Source organism: Macrotis lagotis, chromosome 2, assembly GCF_037893015.1.
Source record: "Macrotis lagotis isolate mMagLag1 chromosome 2, bilby.v1.9.chrom.fasta, whole genome shotgun sequence".
In the NCBI taxonomy this organism is placed as follows: Eukaryota; Metazoa; Chordata; class Mammalia; order Peramelemorphia; family Peramelidae; genus Macrotis; species Macrotis lagotis.
This window is the reverse complement of record NC_133659.1, coordinates 312,257,548-312,275,726: the sequence shown is the minus strand read 5'-3', so window position 1 is coordinate 312,275,726 and position 18,179 is coordinate 312,257,548. Positions and strand designations below refer to the sequence as shown.

The following is an 18,179-nucleotide window of genomic DNA, read 5'->3' as shown; positions in this document are numbered from 1 at the left end:
TACATCAAAGTGTTTATTTTGGATATACACATTTAAAACATTCATCTCCAAGAACAGCTTCAATCATGTATACAAGAAATTGACTTTAAATCCTAATACTGAAAAAGTAACAGAATTAATCATAAAATGCTGCTGTAGACACTAGTGTTAGGAAAAAAAAAAGCTTATAAATAAATTGACCTTCACCCCAAATCAGAAAATAAAGTTAACAATAGAAATTGTTTGACAGTTGTTTCTCTGGCTGCTGTTTAATCTGGACTCAGTTACTGATTGTCTTCAGCACGTCTGATCAGGTCATTCACCGCGTCGGGCTGGTGCCCTCCAAATGCTGCTCTGTCTAGACCGTGCTTTCCATGGGAGAATCGAGAGTACTCTACAAACATCAGTGAGTCTTCATACCACCTCTGTGAGGTAGCTTAGAAAGATTTTCCAGAAATTGAGGCACAAAGAGGTAAACAATTGGCCCAAAGTTCCCACCAGCACAGTCACGGGAAGAGCTGGCTGGTAATGCCACCCTTGCAATACTTGTGTGCCAATGGGTTTGAGGGGGGGAAACCCTAAAAAAAAGTATTATTTCAACAAAGCCACAGCTGATCTTTTGAGTTCTCACCCTTTTCACAGTCAACTTCTACACCCTGGAAGGGCCTCTCTCCTACCATTGATAGCCGTACCCACTCTTACTCAAAAACTCCGCCATGTTTCTTTCAAAATGGTAGCAGCTTTATTTTGGGACCCGTCCTCTCACCTTTTACACTTATGGGGAGACTTTTTGGTAGCATCTTTGAGGTGTGTCCGCAGGACAGGCAATGGTCAAAAGCTATGGGAATCAGGAAAAGTGCCTATTTAAGGGCATTTACTATTCTCCTTGCTCATCTTTCGGGTGTTTGACCCTTCTCCCTCCACCAGATATTGAGTTGGGCAGAGAGAGATGCTTGCATTCATCTAAGATAAAATGCAAATTTTAAACCTGATGTTAGCTACAGTGTTGGCAAGTGCTTCTAAAAGGGGCATGGGATCATTGACTTGGAGGGACATTTTATAGGCTGGAACTGGGAATTCTGAACCTCAGCCGAGAGGGTGAGGTGCCACCAGAAAGGTTGACAGTGATGATAATTGATTTCTTCCGCTATACTATCAGGGAAACACAGTGGTATTGAACTTGGTCATGAGCAGCAAAAATCCAGGATACAAAACCAGCAATAAAAAGATTACAGTATCACTAGAAAGGGATCATCTGAACGAAGGCATGAATGAAAATGGGTATTTTTTTTGGACTTTTTCCTTTGAGGAATACTTTTTAAAAATACATAATAAGACAAAGATACCAAGCTGTATACTAATACCTTTCAGGCCTCAGGCCTTTATATAGATATAATACTTCAGTGTGTACAGCAATTTTATATAATGTAATGTAAAATGTATCATCATCTTACCACACACTTACAGGTGTTAATACCCATTGATTTCACCTGAGACCTAAAGCAAGGAGGACGCGGGGAGGTGAGAGTGGAGAGATGGCGGATGGACGCGTGAGGCACTCTACCCAGGAGAACTCAGATCGAATTCTTGTGCTAAGCTTGTGCACAGAAATAATAAATGTCAATGAGGAAGGTTTTGTTTTTTTTAAAAAAAAAAAACAAAAACGAACATTATCAGCAAACACGTTCACCATCAAATACATTCGGTACTTTTGAATAAAAACCAAGTACGCAACACAAGGCAGGAATGGCGCCATGGCAAGGGCGCTGCATCCCGGACAAACCAAAGCACTTGCTTTAGGCCGTGGGTGAAACACGGGTGAGTTGGATGGAATGCAGTTGGCGACTACCAAAAAAAAAACACGAGCCCTTTCAACAATGTTGCCACACTGTTAAGTTTTTGGTTTAAAAAATACACACACAAATGCTAAGTGTACACACCACCACACTTTGCAGTCACCTTTTCCAAGAACTACTGGGGACGAGCTCCGACACCTCAAGTCCTCAGGGTTGCCCCAATAACCCGCCACCCATGCGGGCGCCTCCTTGTGGATGGGCGACCCCTCCACATTTCACATTTTGCGTTTGGCATCGGCAGCACCCTTTGACTATCAGGTTTCAGCATCGTCACAAGTGCTACATAGCTGTAGTTTTGAGACAAAACCACTTGAATCATTGTGCTTAAGTGGAAACTGTAGTTACAATAATACTGACACTTGTTTACTGGCCCTGTATTCTCTGTAAACGAGGAGGCTGTTGACAACCACCACGACATCTATATTTACATAAGGGTCTCCACAGTATTTACAACAGGCACAATGGCTGGTCAGCTCCTCTAAAGTTGTGCATGTGCCTCGGTCTCCTACGAAAGACTCGCTCTTCAACGTGGAATCTATGTGCAAACTTTTTTTTTTAAAAAGGCGCCAACGTAGCTCGAGCCACCATTTTGTTCCAAGCCGTCGGAAGAATTTCACCATCTTAAGCCAGGCCACAGCATGATGTTCACACCCACTTGCATTTCTTCTTCTCATCAAATAGGACTTTTACGTGTAAGAGCTGCTTCTGGGCATCTTCCAGCCCTCGTTCTCTTTCTAGTTTATTTAGAATCTGTTGACAATCAGAACAGTTATTTTGGATATTATGACTCGAAGCACTACAACTCCCTCCTTTGTGCATTCCCAATGCCATAATTGGTTAAAAAAATAAAAAAACTTGTGTATGAAACAGATGCCAACGTTCGCCTCGGTCATTTCCATACTCATTCTGCAAGTTGTTTTTCCTAAGTCATTATCACAGGATCAACAACACTTCAGCTGGAAATAGCAGCTTCCATGAAAAACTGTCTCTACTTACAGATATGAGGCCGGCCTCTGACTGGCCAGGTTATATGCATTATTCTCATAGCCATTCCAAGCACCACAAGCAACCGAGGCAGCCAACATGCAGGAAGCTGTTTCACCTCCATCCAATGCAGCAGGCCGGGGGGGGGAGGGGGGGAAGAAGGGGGGGTTCCAGAGGGAGGGTCAGGCATCCTGATCGGAGGGGAGTAGGTCCCCACCCTCCCCTTCCCCAGTTCTACCCTATTCATCCCCTACCCCTTGAAAACAAGGATGCTGAATCATGTTGAAGGAACTCATCACCTCTACCCTACCTTATCGCTTCACTTGGGTCTTCAAAGTAGAAAATGGAAAGGGTGAGCTATTCTCACCACTGACATGGATAGCCTGGCCCAGCATGACTGAGTGGGGGGAATGAGGGAAGGGGGGGATTAACATATATTTGGAGACTGTGTGCTTCACGAATGCTAGATCCAAAGAAAAACCTAGATCAATGGGAATTCATTAATGGTGGAGCATGGCTTTACCGAAATAATCTTTCCTTTTGTACTGAAAAAGAAATGGACATAATTTCATCCAGATAATCACTGAACACCAAACCTAGGCGATACAACCAGCTATTACTAAAGTGCTAATACTAATTACTGAAGGTGATACAACCAGCTATTACAAGGTTAGTTCTTATTTGTGATTAAGTTACAAGCCAGCCCCAATTCATATCAAGCCGCGTTAAATGGGAGGAGTTGATTTTCTGGAGCTATTTGTAAAGCATAGTAGGTGCATAATCAATATGCTTGTTCTCCTTCTCCCCCCTCCCCCTATCAAAGTGAAGTCTGTAGCTGCTCTGTACGAGTTGCTCGGGGGTTGGGGCCAGGACTGGGAGAACTAGAGCCACAATGTGGGGGCCGGCTCGATGCCACGGTCCCCCCCCCAGCTCGGGGCGGTCCAAAGGTCAGCCCAGATCAGTATGACAGCCCGATCCAAACCCCCATCACATATTTAGGTACAACAGGGAAACCATTATTAGAATTTCAAAACTTACCTCATCAAAATATTTGACGATGTACTTGTAGATTTCTGTCAAGGCCACTTCTTCATTAAATTCATTTTCGTGTTTCTTAAAGGGAGGTTAACAAAGGGTTGAAAGTCAAAAATTTTTTTAAAAAAAGGCAATCCAACAACTATCAGCCTGCTCTTGTTTGCTAGTCATACCTTAGATTCCTGAGTTAAAAATTCTTCCATTTCCAAAGACGACAATGGAGGCAAATCCCTGATTGCTTTATAATAAGCTTTCACTTCCTCTTTGTAGTTTGGAATATCCTTGGCATAAAGAAGTTTATTAGTTGGTGCCTCCTTAAAAAAAAATAAACAACAATGTAAAGAATGAGGTCCAGTTTTAAATCCCATTTATCCCATTGTAGCCAGTAGCACCCGGGTGACATTTACCAAATACTATTGTTGGCGGGACTGACTGACAATTGCTCCGTGACTCATTGTTATGTTCAGGTGGAATAAATGCTAATGTATTCTGCCTTTCTCTCATAAAAGAACGCAAATGATTATTTTACATGATTTTGAGTTACTGTAACAATGGGCCTCATTTCAATCATAATTCATTACTAATGGTAGTAAAAGCCTGAAATTAAAACATTTGCTCCCATCCTCACCCATCAGTGAAATTCAGCACTTGTGAAAGATTTGATTGTAGACTTGATTGTCTCAAAAGTAACTGTTTTCTTTCTATTACCATGGAACCAGTGAATAATTGGTAACTGGCAGTAGTTACTGCAGATCTTCCCTTTTCAGAGGGTGGGAGCAGGGAAAGGAGGGAGAAGGCCATTTCGAAGGGTTCCAGAACAACTTCAGTTTCCACAAGGAATGTACTCTTGGTATCTTTGATTAGCCTACATGTTTCACATAGCTGGGGTGAATATCCTGTCTACTAAGAGGATATCAATCATAAAAGCCCGATTTTATGAGACTTGGCGGAAGTCACCTAAAGTAGGATGAAGAAGGCAGAGCCAAAAGAGCAATGTCTAATAATACAATCGGTCAACCTATAATTTCATCATCAATTTAAAGCAGTGCCATACTGTAGAGACCCCTTGTTCAGTCTCTGGTAAAGTCTGGTCAAAACTCTCAGTTCCGGACATTTTCTCTGGCTGTCCCACCAAGCCTAGGTCTCTGCCTGTTGTCTTCCTATATGTTCCAGCTAGAATCCCATCTTGTACAGGAAGACTTTCCCCAACCCTTTTTCATTCTAGGGCCTTCCCTCCTTTGTTGGTTCCTATTTTTCCTGTATGTTGCTTATTTTTAACTTGATCCTCTTGTTCTGTGAGCCTCTTATGTCCCCAGAGCTGAGCCAGTTCTTGATGCATTGTAGGTGCTTAAGAAACACTGACTGATGACTTCTGAGACCCCATCATAATACTTGGGTCATTTTAAACAAAGGACTTCACCTCTTCAGGTCTCAATTTTCTCATCTGAAATTCAAGATCCTGGACTCGATGACTCCTAAGACTCTTTCATTGCTCTTAGCCTATGATCCTCTTGGTGTGGAGATTCCCTGTCCGATGCAGACCAGGGCTCACCTACAACTCAGTCTTAGGGAGAAGCTTAGGGGATGCTGAGAAATGCATCAAGTGACTTGCTCAAGATCATACAGTTAGTATACATTAAACTGTTGTTTAGTTTTTTCCAGTCATGTCCAACTCTCGATGATCCCTTGGCAGAGATACTGAATTGATTTGCTATTCCTTCTTCATCTTATTTTACAGATGAGGAAAAAGAAGCAAACAGGGTTAAGTGATTTGCCCAGGGTCACACAACTAGTAAGTGAAGCCAGATTTGAACTTGGGTCTTCCTGATTCCAGGTCCAACACTCAACTACTGTGCCATCTCTTTTCTTGGCACAGTATTTGTTCATTCAGTTGGGTCTGACTTTGTGACTCCATGGGCCCTTCTGTCCTCCACTATCTCTTGAAGTCTCTCCAAGTGCATGTTCATTCTTTACATGATGCCAACCATTTCAGTGTATGACCTTCCAGCAAATAGTCTGGATTAAATTTTTACGTATTGACTGATGTGACCTCCTTGCAGTCCAAGGGACTCCCCCAAATCCTCCAGCACCAGAATTTTAAGGCATCCTTACAGTCCAATGCTCACAGCCATACATACTGGAAAAACCATAGCTTTGCCTCTACAGACCCTTGTTGGCAAGACGATGTCTCTCCTTGTTAGCATTGTGTCCAGGTTGGCCATAGGAGAACTTCCAACAAGAAATCTTTTAATTTCATGGTGGCAGCCACTGCAGTAATCTTTGAGCCCAGAATATATGACCAGATACTGATTTCATTCCTCCTCCCTCTGTTTGGTGGGAAGTGATGGGACCAGTGGCCAAGATCTTAGTTTTTTGATGTTAAGCTTCAAATCAGTTTTTACTCTTCTTTCATCCTCATCAAGAGGTTTCTTAATTTTTTGCTTCCTGCCATCAGAGTGGCATCATCTGCCTATCTGAGATTGTCACTATTTTTCCAGGTAGTCTTATTTCTGGCTTTCTATTCATCCAGCCTAGCATTGTGCATGATGTACTCCACATTTGAATTAAACAAAGAGACAATCTATAACCCTGATGCGCTCCTTTTCCAATCAAACCAATCAATTGTTTCATGTTCAAATCTAACTGTGGCTTCTTCACCCACATACAGGTTCCTCAAGAAATTAGTAAGATCCCAACTCTTTGAGGGTATGATACATTTTGTTATGATTCACAAATCAACAGTAGTGTAGTTACTGAAGTTTTCTGGAACATTTCTTCTCTATAAGCCAGTGAACATGGACAATTTGGTCTCTAGCTTCTCTGTCTTGTAGAAAGCCAGCCTGTTTGTTTTTCTGGTCCTCCTTGGTTCACATATTCCTGAAGCCTAGCTTATAGAATTTTTTTGTTTGTTTTTGCAAGGCAGTAGGATTAAGTGACTTGCCCAAGGCCACACAGCTAGGTAATTAATAAGTGTCTGAGGCCGGATTTGAACTCAAGGACTCCTGACTCCAGGGCCAGTGCTCTACTCACTGCACCACCGAGCTTACAGAATCTTAAGCATAACCTTGCTAACCTTTGAAATGAGCATAATATTTTGGTGATTTGAACATTTTTTGTCATTGCCCTTCTTTAGAAATGAAAAATAAACTGATCTTTTCTAATCCAGTGGTCCCTGTTAAGTTTCCCAAATTTGCCAGCATAGGGTGTTCAATATTTTAACAACACATCTTTTAAGGTTTCAAATAGCTCATCTGGAATCCTGTCACACCGCTAGCCTTAGCCATAGCAAGGCTTCCTAAGGCCCCTTAACTTCATTCTCCGGCATGTCTTCACTATCATGGCTATTGATGATGTTAAGATCTTTCTTGTATCATTCTTTTTAATCTCTCCTTCCATTTTTGTCTTTTATCATGCTCATTTCTATGTGAAACTTTCAGTTTTTGTCCATTGTCTGATTTTTCGTGACTCCATTTGGCAAAGACACTGGAGTGGTTTGTCTTTTCCTTCTCCAGTTCATTTGCCAGGTAAGGAATCTGAGGCAAACAGACTTGCTTAAGTTACCCAGCTAGTCCGAGGTGGAATTTGAACCCAGGCTTTCCTGACTGTAGTCCCAGCACCTGTCCATGGCACCACCTAGCTACCAGTATATATAAAGACAGATCTAAAGTCAGCCATTATGGACTTCAGGACCATCTCCAGTCCATGCAGATTAATTATTCTTATTTGGCATTTAAAGACCTTCAAAGTCTGGTCTGCCCTACTTTTCCAGGCTGATTACTCATTCCCTGTCTTACACATTCTATGTGCCAACCAAAATGACCTACTTACTGTTCCTCAAATATGATATTTCATCTCCGGTATCTGTCCTTTCGTGCAGGCTGTCCTATAAGCCAATCTTCCTCACTTCTACCTCTTACAATTCCTGGGTTCCTTCAAGGCTGAATTAAATCCCACTTCTTAACATGAAGTCTGTTCTCATCCCACCCCCCCCCTCAACTCTTGGCACCTCTGAGAAATTCCATGGCACATATTTGAAATTTATCTGTGATTCTGTAGTTTTCCTCCCCACCTCCACCCATAGAAAAGAAGCTCTTTGAAGGCAGAGAATGCTTCATTCTAGTCTCTGCATCCTCAGTGTTTTGCCCATTTCCTGTAACACAGTAGTGGTTTAGTAAATGTTTGTTGAATACAGAAGTGATAACACAGGTAGCCCATCACTGTGGAGACCGGGCAAGTGGTCTTGAAGGTAAAGGTTTACAGGGAACCTAACAACTGAATCGGCATTAATTGTTCTCCTTAATAGCTTCCTGGCAGCATATTTAAGTTTAATTCACTTAAACTACATCCAGTAGTTGAGTCCATTCCAGAAATTCTAAACTGTGACTAGGGAAGAGCTAAAACTTCATATAAACATTTTCAGAGAATTCTATCACAGCTGTTGCTTGGGAAGTTCAAATACATCAGGGCCCTCAGAGGTCATGCAAGGCACTTTCTCCAAAGACTGTTTTTCCCTTTCATCTTGGTAAGGGTTCTTATTTTGTGCTTTTGATCAAGAAGGAAGCCAAGAAAGCAATATTCACAATGTGCTACTGATCTGGAAAGCTGATGGTGAACAGAAATCCTAGGCAAGATAATTGTCACCAAGAAATCATTGGCTTATATTCAAATGGACAGTTTTTGTTGATATTTAGACCTAACATGATTGAATTTCAATGATTTCTCTTTATTAACATTTTTAAAATATTTTTTGTTTTTGGGGTTTTTGCAAGGAAAATGGGGTTAAGTGGTTTGCCCAAGGCCACACAGCTAGGTCATTATTAAGTGTCTGAGGCTGGATTTGAACTCATGTACTCCTGAATCCAGGGCCGGTGCTCTATCCACTGTGCCACCTAGACGTCCCTTAAAATGTTGTTAATGAAAAATGTCCCCAAAAGGGGGAAAAAACCCTCAAAGTTTAGATAGCCCCTCCCCTGAGATCTTCCAAATAAGAGGACAAAATTCAACCTTCTGCTATTTTAATTTTCATTATCAGTCAACAAATATATATTAATATTAAGCACCTACTATGTATAAGAGATACAAAGGTTAAAAACTAAAAAAAAAAATCCTGCTCTCAAGGATCTTATATTCTACTGGGAGTGGGGGCTTGGGAAAAGTGCATTATTTTAGCAACAACAAACCAAGGTGTAAATAATAATCCACAGGCAATTTTGAATATAAATAGAATGAATACTATCCAGATGGTCCCTTTTAGCTGGTTTAAAATGTTTACAAGAAAGGCAGACTGTTTCGAACTACTCATAGATTACAATATGAAAAAACAGGAAATAGCAACCCATGTCTCACCTTCCCCAGTTGTTGTTCCGCAAGAGAAAATGCATCCATGAAAGCCTGGGCAATTACTGACAAACAGCTGTCTATGTGTGGCGTCTTCTTGATATCAAAGACGAACTGAGGGTTCTTTAGGATATTGACCCAGAAACGAAGAGGAAGACTGTTTCATAAAACAGGAGATTTTCTTTGTCAATAGGTTCATTCATTGGAGACTCATGACATGTTTATCATATTCTAGAAGCAGTCATCTTTATCTTTTTAATGTAAAAATAAGATTCATACTCAAAATACCAGTGCGATGGGAAATGTGTGTCATTTAAAGGCAGAAGACTTGGGTTCAGATCCTGCTACTTAATAACAGAATGATACAGGCAAAACACCTCACTGAGCCTCACCTGCTAATTGAAAAGGTCACGTCCAACTAAACCTATGAGAGAACTAAAAGGCTGATGACTAGGATTTTCTAAGACCAATGGGTAGAGGTGGAACCAAAGGGGAGGAAACCATTGGGAAGGTGAAGCTGATGAGATGGCACCAATCACTTTAAGAGAGCTAAAGTCATTCCTCACAAGGGATAACCTTGTGGAGGAGGCAATGCAAGGATTTCCTCTCCATTTAAATGCAAGGATTTCCTCTCCATTTAAATGATGAGAAAACTCTTACTCAAGGAGGTAAGAAATGGAGGTGGGAAAGTGATTTGGCCATGCCGACACAGTTGGTGAGTGTCAGAGTAAGAATTTGAATCCAGATCTCCTGACCCCAAGTCCAGTGTTCTTCCAGTGGCACTATCATTTCATTATCACATCAATCTATCAGGGACCTGTGATTGCATGTTGTGAAACATCTCCACCACCACCATGGCCAGATGTAACCTACCTGTAACAGGGGGTCTTAAGTGGATCAATTTGCCTCACTTTACAAATTAGGAAACCAAGGTTAGGTGTTTCAGTGGGAAGAGTGTTGGGCCTGGATTCAAGAAGAACTGAGTTCAGGCCAGACAGACACTGGACAAGTCCTCTGCTTATTTTTAGTTTCCTCATTATGTAAAATGGGGATAAAAATCAGGCCACACTCTAAGATGCTAAGTTATCAATAGATTGCATTTGTCAAGGATGGGGGTAGAGGAGTTTCCACACCACGAAATCCTAGGTCCTTGATGGACTGATATAATATGAAATAACATTGTCATTGGAGTCAGGAGATCTGGGTTCACATTCTGGCTCTGTTCCTCACCAGCTGTGTCTCCAGGTGTTTCTCAAAATTGTAACTCCTTCCATGGATTTAGTGCAATAACATCTGTAAAATACTTAGCATATAGTAGAGGTGGGAATAAGCATTTCGACATCTTTTACCATATTCCAAAATGGATATATACAAATTAAAGATCATACCATAAAATAATTAGGAGACGGATCTCTCACAACTATGGATAGAAGATAGTCTTAACCAAACAGGAGATAGAGACAATCACAAGATAAGAAATAACTCTAAATACATGAACATGAAAAACTTCAACACAGACAAAATTAATACACCTAAGATAAGGAAAGTAGGAGAATGGGTAAAATCTTTGTATCAAATTTCTTTGACATCTAAAAACAATAAATATAATCTGCATCAGATCAATAACCATCCCCCAACAGATGGTATCAAATGATACCAACAAATAATCCCAAGAAGAATTTCAGAGAATTCAGAGCTACAGGAAAGAATGGTTCAAATCACTAATAATAAGAGAACTGCAAATCAAAGCAAAATCTGAGAATTTACCTCTCACCCTACAAATTGGTAAAGATTTCAAAAAATGGCAATGTTCAATTTTGGAGGGGTTGTGGAGTGATAGGGAACTAAGACACTATTGATTAAGTTGAGAAATGGTACAACTATTTTGGGGAAGCAATTTGGAATTATTAAATTGACTTTAAAGTCTATATTTTGAACCGGAGACTCTGTTATTGGGATTATACTTCAAGGAAGCCATCAAAAAGAAGAAAATCCCCATATTTACCAAAAGATTTAGAGAAACTACATGGGGAATAGCAAAGAATTAGAAACAAAGTAAATATCTACTGATTGGGAAATAGCTAAACAATCTGGATGTTACAGAATATTACTGTGTTGTAAGAAATGATGTATGTGGCACATACAGAGAAATATGGACAGATCTACACGGACTGATTGAAAAATGAAGTAACCAGAGCCAAGTTAACAGACAAATTACAATACTGTAAATAGAAAGACCAACTGAACATCAAAAAATCAAAAGTGAGTAAAGTTTAAACATGACTCTAATGAGATATGAGAAGACACGCCCCCCCATCCACCTTTGGTCCATTGGTATTACATATTGCACATATGTTTAGACTGTTTTAATGTACTCATCAGTTGTGTTGATTTTTTCCCCTCACTTTTATGTTTTTTTCTTAAGTTTTTTTTTTGCAAGGCAATGGGGTTAAGTGACTTGCCCAAAGCCACACAGCTAGTTAATTATTAAGTGTCTGTGGCTGGATTTGAACTCAGGTATTCCAGGTCGGTGCTCTATCCATTGCTCCACCAAGCCACCCCTTCCTCACTTTTATGTTAAAAGATCTATACAGATAGATAGATAGATGTATATACACATGACAGATGTTATAAGAAAGGTACAAAAAAAAAATACTGGATGAGAGATGAGTGCTTTATGAGAGGAATTAGGATAGCGCCTCCCAAATTTGTTTGCATGTTGTTTCTCCCATGAAGACTGTGTGAGCTCCTTGAAAGCAGAGCCTGCCTTTTTGCATTTCTTTGTATCCTGGTACATAGCAGCCACTTAATAAATATAGTCAATTGACTTTGTATCCCCAGGACCTACTAAATGTCTGTTGATGGACTGACTGATTTATCTGGTAGTGATTTGCAACTTGGATGAAAAGGGAAACAGATTGAAGACCAGAGACTCATTAGGAATCTCTTGCATTAATGCAAAATTAATTAAAAGCAAGTAGACACTGAATTGTTATGGAAAGGAAAGGGCAAAGATGTGGGAAGGGTAATGAGGAGATAGAATTTGGAGTTTCAGAAGAGACAGAACCACAAAGAGTACAACTCCCTCCCTAAAGAAGGCAAAGTGGGTCAAAAGATCTTAGCAGGATCCCACGTTTAAAGCTGGAAAGGACCTTATCTAGTCCAATCTACTCATTTGACAGAGTAGAGACCTGAGGCTTGGAGAAGTGAAGGCCGGAAAGAGTTCTAAGGCTTGGAGTCAGGTGAGATCTTCCAGTTCCACCTCCAACTCCCAGAGACCAATTATATGGCAATGGTCAAGTCACACAGTCAGTCTGTAAACCCTCATTAAGCATCTCCCGTAGACAGCATCTAACTATGCTGTAGCTCCTTTTGTCTCAGTTTCACCATCTACAAAATGAAGCTAAATAATACCTAGAAGATTTAAAGGGTTGTGGTAGGGATTAAATGAAAGCATGCAGATATTTTTAGCAGTAATTGGAATAATTGATGGCATTTACATCATGCTTTAAGACTGACAAAGGACTTGACATTTTATTTTGGCAATTTTTCTTCATAATGATCATGAAAGTCTGGTACTGTTCTTATCCCCATTTTATAGATAAGGAAACTGAAGTTAAGAGACTTTCTCCTGGAAAGTCTTTGAGGCCAGATTTGAACTCAGGTTTTCTTGACTCCAAGCCCAGCACTCTACCCTCTTATCACTGGAGACTTGCCCTAGGGGTGCAATGGAGGGCAGAGCCAGAATTGGAATCCAGATTCTTCATCTTTTACTATTCAGATCATGCTGGCTCCTTCCCATTTAGGGGGAGACAACTAAGATGATGAGGTCATCTGTAAGACCATAGGAGGAGATCACAAGTTCCCAATAAAGACCCCAATCAGTTCTAGGAGAATACAGAGAAGGGGAAATCAAGGGTAGATGGGGGTGGCGGGGGAATGACGTAGAAGGCTTCTTCTGATATTTGAGCTTGAATGATGGGTAAGAGCTCAACTACTGCTTTCCTGTCCAACCCAGAAGATTCTTGCCTCTTGGAGGGAACTAGGAAGGAAATGTCTTTTCAAGATTATAGGCTTTGTCTATATTTATTTGATTTTCAAGAACACTAGAGAAGAAATTACAGAGGGTATTTCTTTATTGTTTTCAAGACTTTGATTAAGAAGTCTCAAATGTGCTGTCAGATGGTGGTATCTGCTATTAACCTCCTCTGTCCTTTCTTCTCATTAATATGCTCTCCGAGATTTTCTAAACAGTCAGTGAAGCCACATATTCTTCCCGATTCCCTGTGCTTACCTGTTTGTTTTCCAAATATGTACCACATCAGGATCTGTGATTTTTTTATTCTCAGCTTGGGCATCCAAAAAATCAAAGAAGTATTTGATGGCAAATGGGGCTTTGCTGTTGGGCAAACTCCAGATGCTTCGGAAAAGCTTTTCCAAGACAGAATGAATGGCTACCTAAAAGAGGGAAAGGAGACCAGGTTGTTGTTTATAAAATAACAATAAAATCGCAAAATCCACGCTGAGCAAAAGGGAAACAGATTCCAAAGGGAAAGGCGATCAAAATAGAGGAGACCCACATTTGGAAGGTCAAAGCTCTTTCATGGGGGGGGGGGGGTTCTGGATTCCGATTTGGTTTGAGCAAAATAATAAGCCCCTACTCACCAACAGCAAAGTTGTTTAGTCATTTGGGAAGTGGGCAGACTCAAGACTTTTCAGTAAAGCCAAAGTGCCCAGCTGAGATGACAACTCTATTGGACGGATGCTTGGTCCTCATTAACGATAACCAGGTGGGAAAAAGGTCAAGAAGGGTGGCAAAGTGGGAAAATTTCCCTCTCTTACTGGCATTCCCAGCCTCGGGTCTTATCATGCATTTCTAAAGCATGTGAATGTTGCACTACAGTCTACATAGGGCAGAACTATTCAAGACAGCCAAGGCCACTGCTGTTCTCTCTGTACACTAACCAAATCTACTGGGCTCGAAATAAATTCAATTCTGTAATCCCGAGCTTGTATGGCCAGTAGGTTTACAGCTAGAGGGCCCAGTGTAGATAATATTTTCCTAGGCTTATTTAAGGAGAAAAATAATCCAGCGTGTCTGTTCATTTTACCAAAAGCTAGATAAGTTGAATTGGCTACAGATTTGGCATTCTACCAGCTTTCACTGCCATCACTGTTCATGATGTGAATAGAATTCTTAATTTCAGTTTTTTTAAAGGCAGCCGCAGAATCCAGGTTTTCTATCTGCTGACCTTTTTACTGCTTTCTTGTTTTGAGTACAAGGAAGGAGTTTTGTTACTCGTCCAAAATAATGAATTAACAAAAAAGGATAATTAAACCATCAAACTAAGAGGAAAAAAAAATACATGCTGCAAACTGTGGGGGATGGGTCAGTAAACAATAGGAGAATCCCATTTTTAAGACACAGTTGTAGGAATTGGGTAAGTGCTGTTATTTCTGCAATTGCCTTTTTTTAAAGGAAAATAAAGAAAAGTCATTATATACAATTTTAGCTTTCATCTTGCTTTGGTAAAAGTTTCTAGGGATTTGTAACATTTTCACACATCAGTGGAAATTAAGTCAAACACATCATAAGCCCCTTGGTGGAGGTAAAAGCATTCCCAGGATGCTTAGTGTACCTTAGTTGACAGCAGCTTTGTTAAATACATTTCTTTTACTTTAAACTTGTGCTTTCCTCTGTGTCTCTTGCCTTGGACATCTTGGAATGCTTCCGAGTCTGGTAAAATCTACAGAAAGAATACCAGAAGGGTTAAATCCCACATGGCCATTTGTTCTTCAAAATAAAAAATAAATAAACATAATGACGTCTTTTGTCTTTATATCATCTAGAGTTCCCAATTTATCCCTCTCCACTCTCCAACCCAGAGAGTCATCCCTTATAACAAAGAATAAAAAGAGAGAGAAAATAGTAGAGCAAAATCAACCAGCCCATTTAAAAAAAGTCTGACATTAAATGTAGGCTTCCATGCCCAAAGTCTCCCTTCTTTTTTTTTTTTTTTGTTAATTGATATTTTATTTTATTTTTCCAATTGCAGTTTATGGAAATTTTTCAACATTCATACATTTGCATATTACAAGATACATATTTTTTCTCCCGCCCTCCCTCCCCCCCCTTCCCATGGTGGCGAAGAGTTTGGTAGGAGTTGTACACGTGAAAAGTCTCCCTCCTTTTCAAAAATGCAGTGGTAATGGGAAAGAGGAGAGGGGTGGTGGATAGGGGAAAGGGTGACCTTCTCATGTCATTCCTTTGGGGTCAAAACTAAATATAATTTCGCAACATTCAGTTTCCAGTAGTTAACGGTGTTCTTTCCAATTTACATTATTGTAGTTGCTGTGCATTTCGTCTTCTTGATTTTGTTTGCTGTAGAATTCATGTAAATCTTACCATGTTTCTCTGTATTCATCATATTCATTGTTTCTCAAGGCACAGGAATAGACTATTACATTCATAAGTTGTTTAGCCATTCCCTAATCAATGGACAGCTAAGCTTCCCATTCTTTGCTATGACAAAAAGTGTTTCTATATGCAAGAGATACCGATACTTGTGCTCCCTAGAAAAGAAATGGACTTGAATCTAAGGGTTTAGGAGAAAATAGATTTCACATAATTCAATAAAAAGGAAGATGGGATTCCCATGAACCAAAATGCTATGGAGAATGCCACCTCAGGGAAGTATAGGAAGTTTTCAGAAGTGAAATTCTAAGGACCAAAAAAAAAAAAAAGAAATCTCCAAGAGGAGAGGAAGGGATATATAAAAAGAATGATGTGGATGCATAGGGAACTCGCCAAGTCAATGAAATCAGAAATAGAAATCTTCTTAGAGTGCAGTCAGCAAAGAATGAGTACAAATGCATAGAGTGCTAAAGAGTGTAGGGTCCACCAAAGCCAGCAAGGAAAGCTCAGGATAAATGAGGGAGAATTTTTGTTAGAGGGCAGGAGGGAAAAAGAAGTGGCTCAAAAAAGGACAGGACCTTTTCAGGGTGGATGGATGGAAGGATCGTCACTGATGGCTGAGAACTGTTCAATCCCTATTTTGCTTCTGTTTTCTCTCCCAGGGAGAATGATTTTTGGATTAGAAAGAACAGATGAAAAATGACTAATAAGCAAGATAAGAGAAAGTAAGCTGCCCTTGCTGAGTTCAAATCACTTAGCCTAGTTGAACTACATCCTAGGGTACCAAAAACTGACAGATGGGATTGCTGAGCCATTGTCAATGATCTATGCGAGACCATGGTGAGTTGGAGAGGGATGGCAGGATTACAGAAAGCAAATGTGCTCCCGATCTCAGGAAGAAAAAAGCAGTCTGTAAGTTATAGGCCAGTTGGATAGAGTGTCTTTGATTTTTGGCAAAATTCTACAATGTATTCAAGGGGACTGTTGGTGAATATTTAGAGAAAAAAGCGACAATCACAAGTAGCACCACTGCCAAAACAAAAAAAGCACACCACATTAACTTTTCCTTTTGTGATAGGGATAAATGGTTAGATGATGAGAATGCTAGAGATGTATTCTTTCTCAATTTTACCCAGAATTCCACAAAGTTTCTCATGTTATTCTCATGGGGAAGATAAAAGGATATGGATGGAGGTGGCTAGTTGGCACAGTGGATAGAGCACTGGCCCTGGAGTCAGGAGGACCTGAGTTCAAATCCGGTCTCAGACACTTGATAATTACCTAGCCATGTGACCTTGGGCAAGTTACTTAACCCCATTGCCTAGCAAAAAAAAAAATTAAATTAAAAAAACGATATGGATGAAATTATATCTTTCAATAGAGTTGAAATAGATTGCAGAAGGAACCCATACTGAAATTTTTAATGACTTGATGCCTTCCTGGAAGGAGGTCTCCAATGTGCTTCCTAAAGGAGCAGAGTTTGACCCTATGTTGTTTTGTATTTTTGTTGTGGTTTGTCCTTCACCCTCCAAGAAGACCATGACAGCAAGGAGATGATGTCATGATTGCAAGTAAGTTGGATTTAAGTGAGAGTGCTGTTTGTGACTTGGATAAAAGCATTGATAATATGCTTATCAAATCTGCAGATGACATAAACCTGGAAGAATGGCTAACATATGAGATGACAGAATCAAAATTGTAAAAGTTCTTAACAGGCTAGGAAAATGAACCTATCTACAAAATGAAACAATAGAAAGAAAAGAAAGAAAAATTTACACTTACATTTAAAAAAATAAATCGTACCAGTATAAGATGTTAGAGGAAAGATCTGGGGGGATTTAATGGACTGCAAGCTGAATGAAGAGCAATATGGCAGCCAAGAAAACTGATGTGGTCTTAGATATTAAGCCACCTTGGAGATGAAAGTCCCCCCTCTTGCCCCCTAGCTCTGTCTGTCTCCTTCATGTCCACCTCTTTGCTTCCTTCATCCAGGTAAGATCCAACCTTCTACAGGAAGCTGGCCTAATCTCCCTTAATTCTCATGCCTTACCCCTGTTGGATGTGTCTGATTGATCCTGTAGACAGCTTGTTTGGGCATGATGTTTGCATGTTTTTCCCTAAATCCTCTTTAATCTTAATGCCTTCCGTCTGTCGAATATGCCTTAATTGATCCTGTATGCAGTTTGTTAGTACATGTTGCATGGTGTCTAGAGCAGGGCCTCTATAGAGCAGGGAATGTCTTTTACCCTCCTTTGTATCCTTGCTGCTCAGCAGAGCTTGCCACTATGACACTGAATAAATATTTATTGACTTACTGGTTGGGACTCCATCTGGCACATTGTGCTGGGTTCTGGTTCTGCTATGTTTTAGGAAGCAGATGGATGATTGGCAAAGTATCAGAAGGGGGCAAACAGGGAGAAGGAAGAGCCTTGAATCTATGCCACAAAAAGATCCATTGAAGCCACTCGAAGTGGCTGTTTTCATTGTTGCTGTTGTTTGTCCTTCATTTTCGAAGAAGACCATGCCATCAGAGAGGTGATGCCATGACATGCAAGTGAATCAGATTTGAATGA

The 18,179-nt window shown here is 40.2% G+C and overlaps 1 protein-coding gene across 1 annotated transcript in view; it reads right to left on the bottom strand.

The window, feature by feature from the left end:
• PLXNC1 (plexin C1) overlaps window positions 1-18,179 on the bottom strand; it is a 235,661-nt gene continuing 217,482 nt past the window's right edge. The window contains exons 27-32 of the mRNA XM_074221066.1: window positions 14,831-14,938; window positions 13,486-13,649; window positions 9,201-9,348; window positions 4,028-4,168; window positions 3,858-3,932; window positions 1-2,585 (exon numbers count right to left, since the gene is read on the bottom strand). Coding sequence (XP_074077167.1) covers window positions 2,481-2,585; window positions 3,858-3,932; window positions 4,028-4,168; window positions 9,201-9,348; window positions 13,486-13,649; window positions 14,831-14,938 — 741 coding nt within the window. The 3' untranslated portion in view covers window positions 1-2,480. The remainder of the gene's footprint in view (window positions 2,586-3,857; window positions 3,933-4,027; window positions 4,169-9,200; window positions 9,349-13,485; window positions 13,650-14,830; window positions 14,939-18,179) is intronic.